At 41.3% G+C, this 14,154-nt stretch overlaps 1 protein-coding gene across 3 annotated transcripts in view; it reads left to right on the forward strand.

The window, feature by feature from the left end:
• KDM4B (lysine demethylase 4B) overlaps positions 1-10,139 on the forward strand; it is a 90,495-nt gene extending 80,356 nt beyond the window's left edge. For all 3 annotated transcript variants that reach the window (XM_068661989.1, XM_068661990.1, XM_068661991.1), the window contains 5 exons: positions 1,427-1,612; positions 1,743-1,907; positions 2,681-2,800; positions 5,815-5,907; positions 7,827-10,139. In XM_068661989.1, coding sequence (XP_068518090.1) covers positions 1,427-1,612; positions 1,743-1,907; positions 2,681-2,800; positions 5,815-5,907; positions 7,827-8,012 — 750 coding nt within the window. In that variant the 3' untranslated portion in view covers positions 8,013-10,139. The remainder of the gene's footprint in view (positions 1-1,426; positions 1,613-1,742; positions 1,908-2,680; positions 2,801-5,814; positions 5,908-7,826) is intronic.
• Positions 10,140-14,154: the final 4,015 nt, after the last annotated feature.

Here is a 14,154-nt window from a genome sequence, read left to right on the forward strand (position 1 = left end):
AATGTGCTTTGGAGACAGTCATCTGGAAATGGGCACTAAAAATTATTGCTTTCCTCTGTTCCTCCTTGTGTATGGAAATTATTTCTCTGTAATAAATAAATTACGTGGCTGTATAGTTGGATTCACAGGCATATAATATCTCTCAGGATTTTATTTATACGAGCTGTTTTAAGTAGTGCAATTCATTCTAACAAGTAAAATGCATGTTCATCTCATGTGTGATATTAAATTTTCCTTGATTTGCCTTGTCTAAGAAGTCTCGGCTAAGGTAAAGGAGCTTTCATCGATCAGTGACAGATCCTCTAGACTTAAGATGTTAAAAGCCTAAGAATGGTGTTTCCAAATAGTTGCCTGGAAATATTTCCAAGCGTCCAACTTAAATTTCTTTAGATTGGGATTACCAAAATCTAATCTCATGTATTTCTGAGAAGCTTTAAACAAGAATTTGGTGCTGTTAAGGAGGAGATTTATCTTGTTTCCCACTGACACTTAATGCCTGCTTCCAATCTTTTTTAGATTTCTTTTTAAAGCAGTCGCATGCCTTAAGTCGCTTACCTGTCCCCTCTAAATGCTGTCTAATTAGATAGGTCTAATAAGCAGATCTGCTTTGCAGAAAACGATTTTAAAAAGCCAAAAGGTTACATACGTTTTTTTCCCGTTCTAATTCTGATGTTTGGTACAATGTTTTAATTTCTTCTGAGTTATCTCCAGTAATCTGACATGGATAGCAATAAGACACTTACAATTGGTATGTTTGTACGTAAAAAAAAAAAAAAAACACAAACGGCAACAAAAAACCCTACCATTGTTCCAGTACATGAAATGATATTCTATTAGATCTGATAGAAAAAATGTTCCATTAAACATAATAGGACAAACTATTACACAGTTATCCTCTGTTCTGTTCTTTCCAAAAGTTAAACATTATTTTTCCGCAGTGTCTGCGATGGCCTAGCTGCAGTTTGAAATAAGATAGGTATATTTTATATTATCTAAGGAGGATGAGTATTAATAAGAAGTTCTTTAATAATAAGTTCTTTAATAATACTGACGTGCATGTCTGTTAGGTCCTCCTTTCTCTCAGTCCTCCTGTGAGCATAGTCTCACATTGGATTTTATTCTGCTTCACCATCCAGTATGGTTCTGGAGGGCTGAATTACTGGTAGGTGTTGTGGTCGTGGGAATGATAAGAAACTACAGCGGGTACTAACTTGGCTTACAGGTGACTCCAGGCAAGTGTATAGAGCTGGACGGGCAATTCTGGCAGAGTTAGATTTGATATCATAGCATGAAACATCACCAGTTTTGGCTGTGGCTTCTGTGCTGTAGCCACTATTAAGTTTTTGACCCTGTCTGTTACCAGGATGCCAATATGTTGCGTTAAAGCTGCTGTGGACTGTCTGCATAATGCTAACTTGTGTTTCAGAAATGCGTGTACTGTCGGAAGCGGATGAAGAAAGTGTCTGGTGCCTGCATCCAGTGCTCCTACGAGCACTGCTCCACTTCCTTCCACGTGACCTGTGCGCACGCGGCTGGCGTACCCATGGAGCCGGATGACTGGCCCTACGTCGTGTCCATCACTTGCTTCAAACACAAAGCAGCTAACCAGAATGTAAGTTTGTTGGATGTTTTTTAATATATTTTTTTTTATTTCTGCAGTTTTTATAGGACAGTGTCTCTGCACCTGTATTTTTAACTCAGCTTTTCTGACTGCCAATTTCTCCCTTTTCTCTTCAATACAGATTCCGTTTCGAAGGGAAGTGACCCTTGGACAGACTGTGATCACAAAGAACCGAAATGGACTCTACTACAGATGTAAAGTGATTGGCACGACAACGCAGACTTTCTATGAAGTAAACTTTGATGACGGTTCATACAGTGACAACGTTTACCCAGAAAGCATTATTGTAAGCAGCTCACTATGGAGACTATTACTGTTATAAAAGAGTACAAAGTGAAACGTGTGCATTCCTTCTGTACGCTGTGGGGCAGAACAACAAAATAGTTAAAAAAAAGAAAAATCAAAAAAGTAAAGTTGCTACTTGCATAGAAAAGCTCATACTGTTCTTCACTACCATCCTTCCTGTTTGTGACATTATCTCATTTCTTTTTTTTTGTTCCTTTACAAAAATGTGATATTGCTATATGCGTATAACTTAACAGAATGCAGTGTTTGTTTTAAGTCGCATCCTATTTGTTTTGTGGTTGAATAATCTCTCCTTTTTCAACTGACAAGTGTGATTCATGGGGGAAGCAGGTTGCAAGCACTTCTGGTTCAAAATAGGAAATGCACTTAATAGAGGGAATGTATAGAAAAGGCTGACTTGTCAACTCATGCGTTCTCTTCCTGATTGTACTGTTGATTCACCATGTGAAACAGAGCAGGTCACCCCATTTGGTTTTTGTGGCATAGGCAATTTGATGTTTTGGGATTTGTAACGAGAAATTTTCTAGAACTGAGTACTGTCACCAGAAGGAGGTGCAAGTGCTTATTTCTGTTCTTTCAGTGTTTAATGGTTTGTTTGAGATTACTGCAATTAATCACAAGTCTAGTAACTTATGCATAATTATAGCATTATATAGGAACTTCCACAAGCAGTGTTTTTTAACGCACTTCTTTAACTACTTGTTGAGCTTTGTCTCTGTTGGCTGTCTGACCTCTTTGCCTGTCTGTCCTCAGAGCAGAGACTGCATCCAAATGGGACCCCCTCCAGAGGGTGAGATGGTTCAGCTGCAGTGGACAGATGGAATCGTCTATAAGGCCAAGTTTATTGCAGCCCAGATCAGTCAGATTTATCAGGTAAGCATGGGAGAGTATCCATGTACTTCATATTGACATCTCTGATTGTTACCCCTATTGTATAGGCCACTAATGTTGAATGTTTGCTCTGGTCCTGAAGAGAGAATTTGCCTTCTGAAATTAATACTGCTGGTAGTCTAAAGAGAAATGTGGTGTTAAAATAGGATCGGGGTAAAGGTATTCTGTGGCAGAATATGGCTGCATGGCTAGACGTACATCAGACTGCTCTTAACATGCAAAATAGATTTGCCATTTTTCTAATTGTGGGAAAGATGCACAACTTCTTGATTATAGTTGTGCAGTTTTTTACAGCTGAAGAGAATAAAAAAAGCATTAGTAAACCAAAAGGACTTGTTAAAGTCAGTACAAGATTGCTTAACATGCAGTAGCTATCCTCTTGAAAGTAAATGTCTTTGCTCTTTATTTGGATGAAGAGGCAACACTTAAAGACACGTTGGTCTCTAGAAGCTGTTCCTTGTCCTTGACCCATAGCAATTGTTCCCTGAGTGTTCACCACTATTAGGAAGCTTCTACACAGGAACTTTCCCATAACAGAGGGCAGATGGAGGAGAAGCCATTCACCTCCATTTTGAGAAAAGAGTTTAATGGCTGATGTCTCAGATTCGTTAGTGGAATACTGAAAAACAGCTCAGATCTGACTCAGGTCAAAAGTGACCTGCTCCTACTACTCTCTGATGGCTATCTGATGGCTCGTGCTAACTGAGCTCATGACCTACAGTTCCCCGTGAGCCAGTATTTACATAATTAAAACTTTCCTTGACAATTCAAGGGAAAGTAAGGGAAATTATGGGTCAGGAGACTACTTCAAGGGGGGAAATAAACCTCTGGCCATGGGAAGGTACTTTACAGAGCAGTAGCAGCATGTGGGAATAATAGTCTCATGCACTCTCACCACCTCTGTTTTTAAATAGAGAAAAAACAGCAGCCATTTTTTTTTTGTCTTTTAGCCTTGTACATAGAGGATTTTTGTTTCTGGAAGGCTCCAGAAGTAAAGGAAGATTTAACCTGATAACACAGCATTAGTATTTCAGCACAGAAGGTTTTATGAGATGCAGTGTGTTCATTGGATTAAATCTGTTTTAAATGTTACCAAGAAGCTGAAAATTATAGTGATTTATAAAGGAAAGTGTGCTTTGTGCATATCCTTTTGAAAAATACATGCTGGAATATAATTGTTATTTTAAAGAGGTTGATGCCCCTAGACAATTGTAAAAGGCAAAGGAAGTCCCAAATCTTGCATTTGTTTGAAATTGGGTTCTGGTTTCTATCCTTACTGCACACAGAGTGTTTCATATCTGTGTGCAAAGAGCACAATAGTCCACCTTGTCTGTTAACGGTCTTCTTCATGTGCATAATGGAAAGTAAATGCTTCAGAGAAGATGTGATCTGAGGTGACCCTGGTTATGAATAAGTACAATATGTAGTTCCATAAAGATCTATTTTTATGCATGCTTTTCAGCTTAATCACAGTATGGGAAATTGTCATCAATTTCTCAAAGGTAAAAAAATTTGAAATAGGCTATTCCACTGATAGTGACAGATGACAGAAAAATATGCATGAGGAGTCTGGGTTTTTCTGATCGTGCAGTTACCTATAGGTAGAGCTCTTCTCCATGGGGAAAATAGCCTGAATAGCTTTCACCATTGGTTCCTTATATAGATGCTTATTTTCAGTAGTTACTGTGCATCTCTATTGTCTAATAGGATTATATTTAACAACACAGAGATGGGGTTTTTGTTATGAAATAAGCGTGTTCGTAGGAAGACTGCATGGATTAGCTTCAGCATTTTCATCTTGCCTTATTTTGCAGTCACTTTCCAGTTCCCATTTCTAAGCCTGTGCTTTGTGTGCTAAGATTGTGTCTATTTAAAATAAATAAAAATAAAAAAATAGTCCAAACAACTTTTAATGTAAACTAATGTGTGTTCAGAACAGGCCTCAAGCCTTATCAGTAATTTGGAGCTTTAATAAACAAAATCCAGCCGCTCTGTTTGTGATGTTTTGTGATGCTGCTGCCCTGCATTGCCAGTTCTACCGTTCTGCAGGAGATCGAGCACAGGGGGTGGAAATGGCAGACCTGCTTGTGGCTCGGCTCTAAAACTTGTCCATTTGTTTTCCCTTCTGACTCCACTATGCTGGCGGTAATCTGTAAAACCGGAGAGTAAATGGGACTAGTAGCACCTTAAACCACCTCAGTAGGGCTCAGCAGAGCTCATCTGTCAAAGGCTGTTCTCCTACCTGCGTAGTTATTACAGCTGATGTATGCTGCTCGGTTAAGGGACTGCAGCAGGCATCGCAGGCCTGGTGTAACTGATGAGTAGTGAGACCTGGGCAGCACGGGAGGAGTTCAGAGAGCAGATGATTGCTTGCTTCTGAATGTGGCCAGTCCGAACCTGCCATCCCCTATTAACCATGTTGTGTCTTTCTGCATTATCCAGAAAAGTAATAAGTCTTAAGCAAAGGAAACGAGAATCTCTTAATATTTGTTAATAGTTTTAGCATTTTTATATGCACGTTTTCATGAATAAACATTCCTGTAACAACCGATGCATAATTCATGATGTAATCAGTGCTTAGTGAAAAAGATTTGACGTGAGGACTTACCACCATTCCTTGTACCTGGCTGATTATTTCTGCTTGTTAAAATATAAATGTATTTTAGTAGCTGGGGTTGTTTCCTCATGACGTGTAAAAAATTCTTTGTTTAAGATGAAAGAAATTCTTCATCTTCATATTGGCCTGAATACAGGGCTGCCTTTTATTATAAGTGAAAAGCTGTTTTTTTCAGGATTTGAATTTAAAAACCAGTGGAAATCTCTAGTGCTCTGAGTGGGAGGGAGGGCAGAAGTGGGACAGAGCTGGCTTCTGATGCTTCCTTGGTATTCCCATGGGACTGAAGGGCCTATGCTTGGTGTAATCTGGGAATGAACTGTTCAGGTACTGTAAATCTAGAGGCCAAATGTTCTTATTTGATCTTCTGCCTACTCTGCAGGTTGAGTTTGAAGATGGTTCCCAGCTAATGGTAAAGCGTGGTGATATTTATACCTTGGAGGAAGAGCTTCCAAAGAGAGTGAAGTCTCGCCTGGTAGGTAACAAAGTAAGAGAGGTGGTAAAGTGGCTGTGGCTTGCAGTACACATTCACATTCTCTTAGCATATTGTTTAGACATTAAGTAAAACACCTTCCGCTTTCTCTGGTCGTAAAATCCCAGGTCTTTTGCAAAATATGTAGAGCAGGAGAAATTCTCGATGTAAATGCTTGAGAAGCATTTAAATGATTTTCCATTTAACATGTTCGGACCTGGTTTCTGTGTTCTCTGGTTAAAAGATTATGTTCATACCATTTTACATCACTTAGTGTATGAATTTAGTTCTACGACTGCCATTCTGTCTGAATACTGCCTTTCCTCATAAGTCACATGGATGGGCCCACAGCTAAGTGGAACCTGGAGAACTGACTAGTGACATGGGACCAAGCCCCTATTTCTTACCAAACAGGAGATGTAGAACATAGTCCTTACCTACAGATCTTTACGTAAGAGATCAGTGTGCCTTTAACTGCATACAACTGAAATACTCAGCCTAGAAACTGAGGGATTTATTTCACAGCTTGTTTGGTTCCAGACTTGACGGATGTTTTCAGACCTGGTGCTTTGATCTTTAAAGTCATCTCATTTAAACAAATAACGAGAGCAGATTCCATGCCAGTGGAGAATACACAGTTTTCCTCTTCGTTCTAAATGTCATGTTAGCTAGTGCATGACTGGGATTGATTCACAGAGTTACTTTGTGATAAGGTTGTGGGCCTCTGTCTCTTAAGAGAGACAAAAAGAGAATGGCCCAACCACTCTTTAGGAGTACATGGAACTTCTCTGCCAAGTTGAACCAGTGATTCTGTGAACCTGCGAATCCATGGCCACCAGCAGAAACATGAGAGGCACATTGTTAAAAATGGCCTAGTAACAGGCAGTTACGTGGAAAATCTCATGTCAGTTTCAAGGAAACCTTTGTTTGCTTATGCATGAAAGGCTTTTACCAAGAAAAAGCATCTGTAAAGTGCTTTCTGTAATGTATCTCTATATGGCTTCTCCATCTTCTTTGAGGTCATTTATCACAATATGACCTCATGGCATAAATTTTACAGTCTAACAGTAATTCACCTTGTTATCTGTGAAAGATTTTTGGTGATAAAGAAACATCCTAGAATTGATTTTTAGGATGTGCACAATATTCTGGTTTATTTAAGCTTGACTAGTAATAAAGACAATTATTGGAACTCTACAATACAAGATTTGGAAAGTAACATATTCTCTGCAGTGGAAACCATCAGACTTTATATCAGTTCCAGGGAAAGGAATGCAGGCTGGAAAGTGAATTAAAAGTTTCAAGTCTGGTTGAAAGCTAAAATTTTTCACATGTACTTTCTGCTGCCAGGAGCATTAGATGATACTCCGTGGAAGTGATGCTCATGGTGCTTTAATGTAGAACAGCAGAACAAAGGAACAGAGCAATAGGAGATGATAATTTCTACCAAGAAATGTACCTCTTTTGAGAGTGTAAGAAGTGGATGAGCAGAAGCAATCATTATTTGTACAGTCATGTTAACCCCAAATGCTTTCTTTAGGTCTTGGTCTATTTTTTTTTTTTTTTTTAAAAGACATCAGGGAAGCCCCAGTTTTGAATGAACAACGTGAAGAGACAGAGGAGGATAGGAGTAAACAGTGAACTGGCAAGGCAGGAATTGAAGTAAAAGATATTCTGATACAGAAGGAAGGCAACTTGAGGGCTTCTCTTCAAGTTTGGCTTCAGAAACCCAGAAGTTTTTCTTTCAGCCATGTGTTTTGCATGTTTTGGACTTCACTTTTTGTACAGAAATTCTCTGTACCAAATTGTTTGCTCACTTGTTGTCCCTGCTGCCTTGTTATGCAGGTGAACTCAGCAGTTTGTGCACGTCTCTCTGTTTTCTTTCTGTGCCTCTAATGACTGTACTTTCGTGTCTCCTGCAGTCCCTCAGCACTGGGGCCCCTCAGGAAGATGTATTTTCGGGAGATGAAGTGAGAGCAGCCAAGCGCCCCCGGCTGGGGAATTCAAGAAATCCTGAAGAATATGGACAAAACCCAGATTACTTGGCCTTTATGGAGAGCCTTTTGCAGACACAGTACCAACCTGGAACTCAGAGCAACATGTTTTAACCAGGATTATTAAATCCAGAGTTAACCCTTTTCAAGCCCACGAGGAAAAAGAAAACAACAAAAAACAGAAAACTGTGGAATAGAAGACCAGCGTTGTGCAATAGTCTGCTGTGAATTCCTTTCATCTTCTTCTGGTTTAGACTGCAAGAAAATTCTGTCTGGCTGCACGCTACCTCTACTTCGCCAGATCTTGCTGACCGATAGGAGCTTGAAAAACTTTCAGACAGCATTTCACATGGAGACTCGGGAAGAGTTTGTACTAACAGAGCTTTGTGACTGGCTCCTTTCTGTAAGGCTTGGAAAGGGTTAAAGTTTGATAAAATGACTTTTTAAAATATGTCAAACTCTTTTGTCTTTAAAGGTGCTATTACATTGACTACTGAAGCAGCCTTTGGAATCGTGTTTTCTGTACATAGAAGTCACCTTTGTGAAGTTTTCTATAAATAAGCATTATTAAAAAAAAAAAGCAAACAAAAATAGGAAAATGGAAGTTTCCACAAAACATTTTTCTAGATTATGGCTTTAAAACTGAAAATAAAATCCTCCCCTCTCACCCCCAAATGAAATGTGACTAATATTACAGTGGGGAGAGAGAAAGCAAGCGCAGATGTCCTGGAGAGTTCTGGGTTCTGTTTTGTAAAGAAACACTATCTTCTTTGTAATCTGGGGAAGATGGGGAAAGAAATGTTTCATAGCTGGGATGTTTCTTACAGTTAATTCTCTTAAAGACATGTGATAGATGTGTGCGTTTCTGCCATGTCACCAGGAAGGGACTTAGTGAACCAATGACCAGGTTCTGGTCATTCTTGTCATCTTCCTTCCCCATTTTTGCCATCTAAGTTGCTTTCTACTTTAAGAAAAAAAAAATAAAAAAAAAAATCAGCATGGCTTTCAGTTACAATACGCCACTCGGTTTTGGCAAGTGTTCTGTTGCTGCTTCTTGTGTTAGTTCCTTTACGAGCCATCCCCTTCCCCACTGCAGACTAGAGCATAAAGGGATTGTTCTAGCTCTCTGGTAGGCATGTCTCCCATAGGAACCTTTTCTTTCTTTGTCTCCATTTTTTTGAGTTGTGCTCCTTACAGTTGTGAGAATCATTCCATGACAGAAGCCTGGGAGGTGTTTGTATGTTTTTCTTTTATCCTATTAAAGAAGAAATTCCCCAAACATCTTTGATTGTTGTGACATCCTTTACTTAAGTAAAGACTGAGCCTTTGAGACACTCCTGGGAAGAGGAACGCAAGCCCTTCTTTTGATTGGACTCAGTTCGCTGAGAATTGAACGAGCATTAAAGGCAAAAACAAATCCTCAAGTAGTGAGTGGGCAGCTCCCACCTGAACACTTGAAAATCACCTCCGGTCCAAGAGCTGTTATGGAACAGTGTTTTCTAAAGAGCCTGCTCCTAAACCCTACTGAAGTCACTGGAAAGTCTTCCACTCTCCTTGGAGGACCTCCGTAGAAGGAAGGAGAACTGCAGAAAGAGAACTGCAGCCCTAGTGCAGAGCTGGGAAGGGGACGTGGCCTCCAGAAAGTCTGGGTGAGGGGGGCAGGGGGGCACCACGCCACTCGCCCAGATGGCCTGGCCTGGCAGAGACCACGGTGAGACAGTAGAGCTATCCGGAACGCTGCACGGCAATCTTTTCCACTTAATTCCCTGAAATTACTGGACAGAAAGAGACGATATTCTTTTTTTTTCTTTTAAAGTCCCATTAGCAAGGTGGTCGTTGTGCTGTGGAGAGGTTTTTGAGCAAGGCTATAGCTGGATCTTGAAGGGAATAAGTGGGAAGGATTTGTGGGCTAGCAGATGGTAGATTAGCATCTTAAAAGACTCGATGGGTATTAAACTGTCCTAGTGAAAGAGTGGAGATAGAATAAAGCAACTTTTTTATTTTTTATTTTATTTTTTGGGGGGGTTTGTTCTCCCTGGAGAAAATTGGAGTTCCCTTTATTTCTTCCTGCCTCTGCTACGGGTTATTTTCTCTGTGTGTGTGTCGGCGCGTGTGCACGCGTGCGTGTTTGTAAGAAGTTTGAAACAGGGTTTTTTTTATTTCTGAGATATTGACGTTTTCAATGGATGTCTCCAAGAATAAAATCAAGCTGAGACTAATAAAAGTTTTAAAAATTGGCAAGGTTCTTAAAAGCCTCAGTTGTTACTCCTACATAGCTGTCTCCTGTCGGTTAAAACATAATTTAGCAGAAAGCTTGCTTGTATAAAAGAAAAAGAATGTTGCCAGGCCACAGAGAAATATTTAAAACAGTTGAAAGAGAATTTTAACAGCAGAGGATTTTTTTTTTTTTTGGAGAGGGAGGGGAAGGGTGGGATGGGGATGAGTGGTTGTGAGCGACGGGGAATTTCCTCTGCATGTTCAAGTCCTGACTGAAATAGCACCGTTACTGTATTCATATGTAGTACCTTTTAAAAAATACTATTTATATTGTACAAAACAAAGTGTGTTTCCTCCCCCCATATTCAGATGATGAGTTATGTTTAAACGTGAACCTGGAACTGTAGAATGCCCTTCCTTGTTGCAGGGGTTCTCCTTTTTTTTTTTTTTTTTTTTGTTTCTTTTTAAATCCCTCTTTTTGGTTTAGGAATGACTTGTGCAGATTATCTCTAATGACCATATTGATGGCCTCTGTGCATCAGACTATTGAAAAGGAAATAGGAAATGCACATTCCTACCCTCCCCTTCCTCCAGTGAAATATATTTGTAAGTGTCTGATTATGTGCTATAAAAATACTGATTTTTTTCCCTAGATTAAGGATGTGATGTATTTTTTGCCTACTTATTTTTTTTCCCGCTGCCTCTAGGTTCATAATGAATTAAAGGCTGTTGAGCACTTCAGAATTACAATTTTTGGGGGGTTGAAGTCTCTTCATTTCTAAGATTAAAGGCTTTTGTGCTGCAGGAGAAGAAAGCTCTCAGAGATCTGGTTTGTAACGATGACTGATTACCTGAGCAAGAGAAGCCAAGACTCATAAACAGGAACATGGTCTTTTCCTTCCGCTCTGTTAATCACGCAGAAGAGCTTTCACACCCCCTCCCAAAATTAAGAACCAAGCTTGCAATGTATTTTTGGTCCAAGGCCCAGGATTCGCTTTAGCTGGATTTCTCATAAGAACAGCAGTTGCTAAATAGCCAGAGGTGATTCTAAAATCCTTATTTTTTACATCACCAGGTTGCTATCCCTTTTGGGAGCCTGCCTCGTAGCCTTCCAGTAGCCTTTCTCTCTAGCCCTTGGAGGTCGTGCTGACATTGAATCTCTTGAAATAGCATCTCCCTGAACCTTCTTTTAAACACCTCCATTCCCCTCTCTAAGCCCTAATACTTTTCTACAAATTCCTCTCAAATTGTTGCAGTATGAGGCTAATGCTGCAGAACACGTAAAAGAAAAGGAATCTGCAGCTTCCAGTCCTTTGGGGCTTAATAGTTTTTCTTGAGATAATCTGAGGAATCACTAGTGGGAAGGAGCTGCTGATAAATCCATTGGAATTTACACCCGCACCGAGCTTACCTATGAATTTAAGGTCTGCTATATTGCTGTAATAAGAACAAATATAATTTTAAAGATGTGGTAAGGAGCAGTACATGCTTCTAAGTAACTGCCCGGATCAGTCATCAAAAGCCAAGGTTCAAAACTTTCTATCACAGCCTTGTGGAGTGCGATGGGCTTTGTCACACAAACCTCCCAAAGTCACTGTGGTTTTCTGTTCTTATCTGAGATTGCTGCACTCAAATATAGATGATGTGGAGTTATAGGAAATGGTGCTGTACCCAGGGAGTTGATGTGAGTACTACGAGTGCTGTAGCGAAGAGCTTTGCTTCCTGTGCTTTCCTCTGTCTACACTTAAGCACCGTTTGGGGCTGGATGAAAGACTGTAGATGAGTGCAACTCATTAGCCTTTTCTTCTAACCTCTCTGCCTTTCTCATCCCTGGAGAAAGTGAGTTTGTGTCTGGCTCCAAATGATGCAGCTGCCTCTCTTGCTGAGGCAACTTGCAGTCCTTTTGCTTTTCAGTTTCTTCACCTGTACCAACGCCATCCTCGGGAGGTCCTGCTGGTGTCCCCTTGTCCCACGGCATGGTCACGGGCATCATCGGTGCGTGGTCTCCTGCCTGGCACTCGGCCCTGCCCTGCAGGGAGCTTTTCAGAGGACACAGCCATTAGCAGACCTGCTAAGGTGAGGACAAGATGCCCCCGTGCGATGCTTTGGCTTGTGCAAAGGACCACACTGCAATTTCTCCTTGCTGCTTTGCACAAGTCCAGCTTCTCTTGGGCTGGTGAACAGCGGGGTGTCCTTACGGCAAACAGCTGCTCTGAAACGTGCAGCACAGAAGCTGATAAAACTCCCTGAGTCAGTGTCACCAACTGCCACGTGCACAATGAAGACATTTTGTGATAATTGCTGGCAGCAATGAAGGGACGGGGATCATCAGGCTGCTTGTATCTACCGTGAGGTCAGCAGAGACTTCTGCTGTTTGCCTGGTGAGTGGAACAGGGGACAGAGAGATTTGTTAACACCTGGTTGGGTTGAAGAATAATCCTTAGCTTGGGAAGGAGAAATGGAGGAGATGCCTTATTTTCTTTCTTCATCAGGGACAGAAGTATTTAGCAGACCTTAAAAGCAGCGGTGTTGGTTGGGGTGAGGCTGTTGTCCCTTGACTTCTGCTGGGACAGAGCGGAGAGCCCTAACTTCCAAAAATGTGGATTCCACGTTTACCATTTTGTCCTTTGCTGTCCAATCATCCTATCACTCTAGAAGATGCCTTGTGGTAGCTTCTAGTCCTACTGAAACAATTCTTGCAAGCGCCTTGCTGCAATCTCCAGCATGCAGATCTGTGCAAGCATGTTCCCACGTGGCGGTTTGTGGCTTTCCCATCCACGGCCTCTCCTGGCTTCCAGCGTCGCTGCCGGTACATGGGAGGGTAAAGAGAGCTCCCAGGCACTCCCTCTTTGATGTGCTTGCTTCCTTTCTGCTTTGCTTTTGTGACCGTTTATTTTAGGGAAAGAGCAGATGATGGAAAAACATCGTCACATGCTGCAGACATCTGTGCTTTGGCCAGTTCTGCAGAACTTCTATTTCTTAAGGTTATTCTGTGGGGATTTTTCTCTGTTCCTCTTCCCTCACTATTCACATTAGTTCTTCATCAGTAGTTCTTCAGCTTGAACAAATTGCACCAGTTTACTAAAACTACTCATTAAACAGGTGCAATTCTCTTCTGGAAGAATGCCCTTATTTTGGTTGGAGCGCTTTCTTTGGGGAGTTTTAGCTTCAGATAATCAGGAGCAGTTTTAAACTCAACTTTGCTTTGAACCTGGGAATGCCGTTTTAGTTTAAAAGCAATTTGAGTTAACTAGCAGAACTTACTAGGGCATGTCTTCCCTGGTAGTGGGCGTCCTGTGACTCAGGGCTATGAGGAAGGCAGCGAGCGATCAGCACGTTGTTTCTGCCGCTTCTCTCTGGCTTGGATTTTTCCAGAGCACAAAATGAAGCCTTTCCTGCAGCAGGTCCTTTTGCTAGTACTGCAGTGGGCAAGTCCTTGCTACTTTTCTTGTTGGGGCTTCTTTTCCCCATGCTTTATACAGCTAAAGGTAGTCTAGTGAGCTTCTCACACCCTTTTAAAAATAATTCCAACAATCGCAACATCAGAAGCCCCATTTTGGACTGAACTGCAAACGGACCAAGTCAGAAAGTGCAGGTTTGCAGCAGATGAGGTTTTCCAGGCACGTGATTATACTTTGATGGATTAAAGCAAGGAGGAGCACTGCACGGAACCTGCCAAGTGCCAGAGCTGTCCCTCTTGTACCCTGGCAGGTGAGAGAACAGTTCCTACACCCTCCTGCAGTCTGACACGTCCCAGACACCTCCCAGGGCACTTGTCTTTGCGCCTGTCCGTGGGATGCTGTGACTTCAGCTTCATAGTGCCTGGGCTAGAAGGACAATTTGTCCTTTTACCTCATTACAGGTTAACGAGGAAACCCTGTACTGAGTTTAACCCTGAGCAGTGTAAACCATCTCAGCTTCCGAGCATCTAATAACGATGATACTCATGGGTGCTCCTCGAGGGGGCATTACTGACTGCTTTGCCAACCAGAATTTCATGGGAAGAAAGGTTGAACAAGCTTCTTAAGACCCTAGCAAA

Source organism: Anas acuta, chromosome 26, assembly GCF_963932015.1.
Source record: "Anas acuta chromosome 26, bAnaAcu1.1, whole genome shotgun sequence".
Classification (NCBI taxonomy): domain Eukaryota; kingdom Metazoa; phylum Chordata; class Aves; order Anseriformes; family Anatidae; genus Anas; species Anas acuta.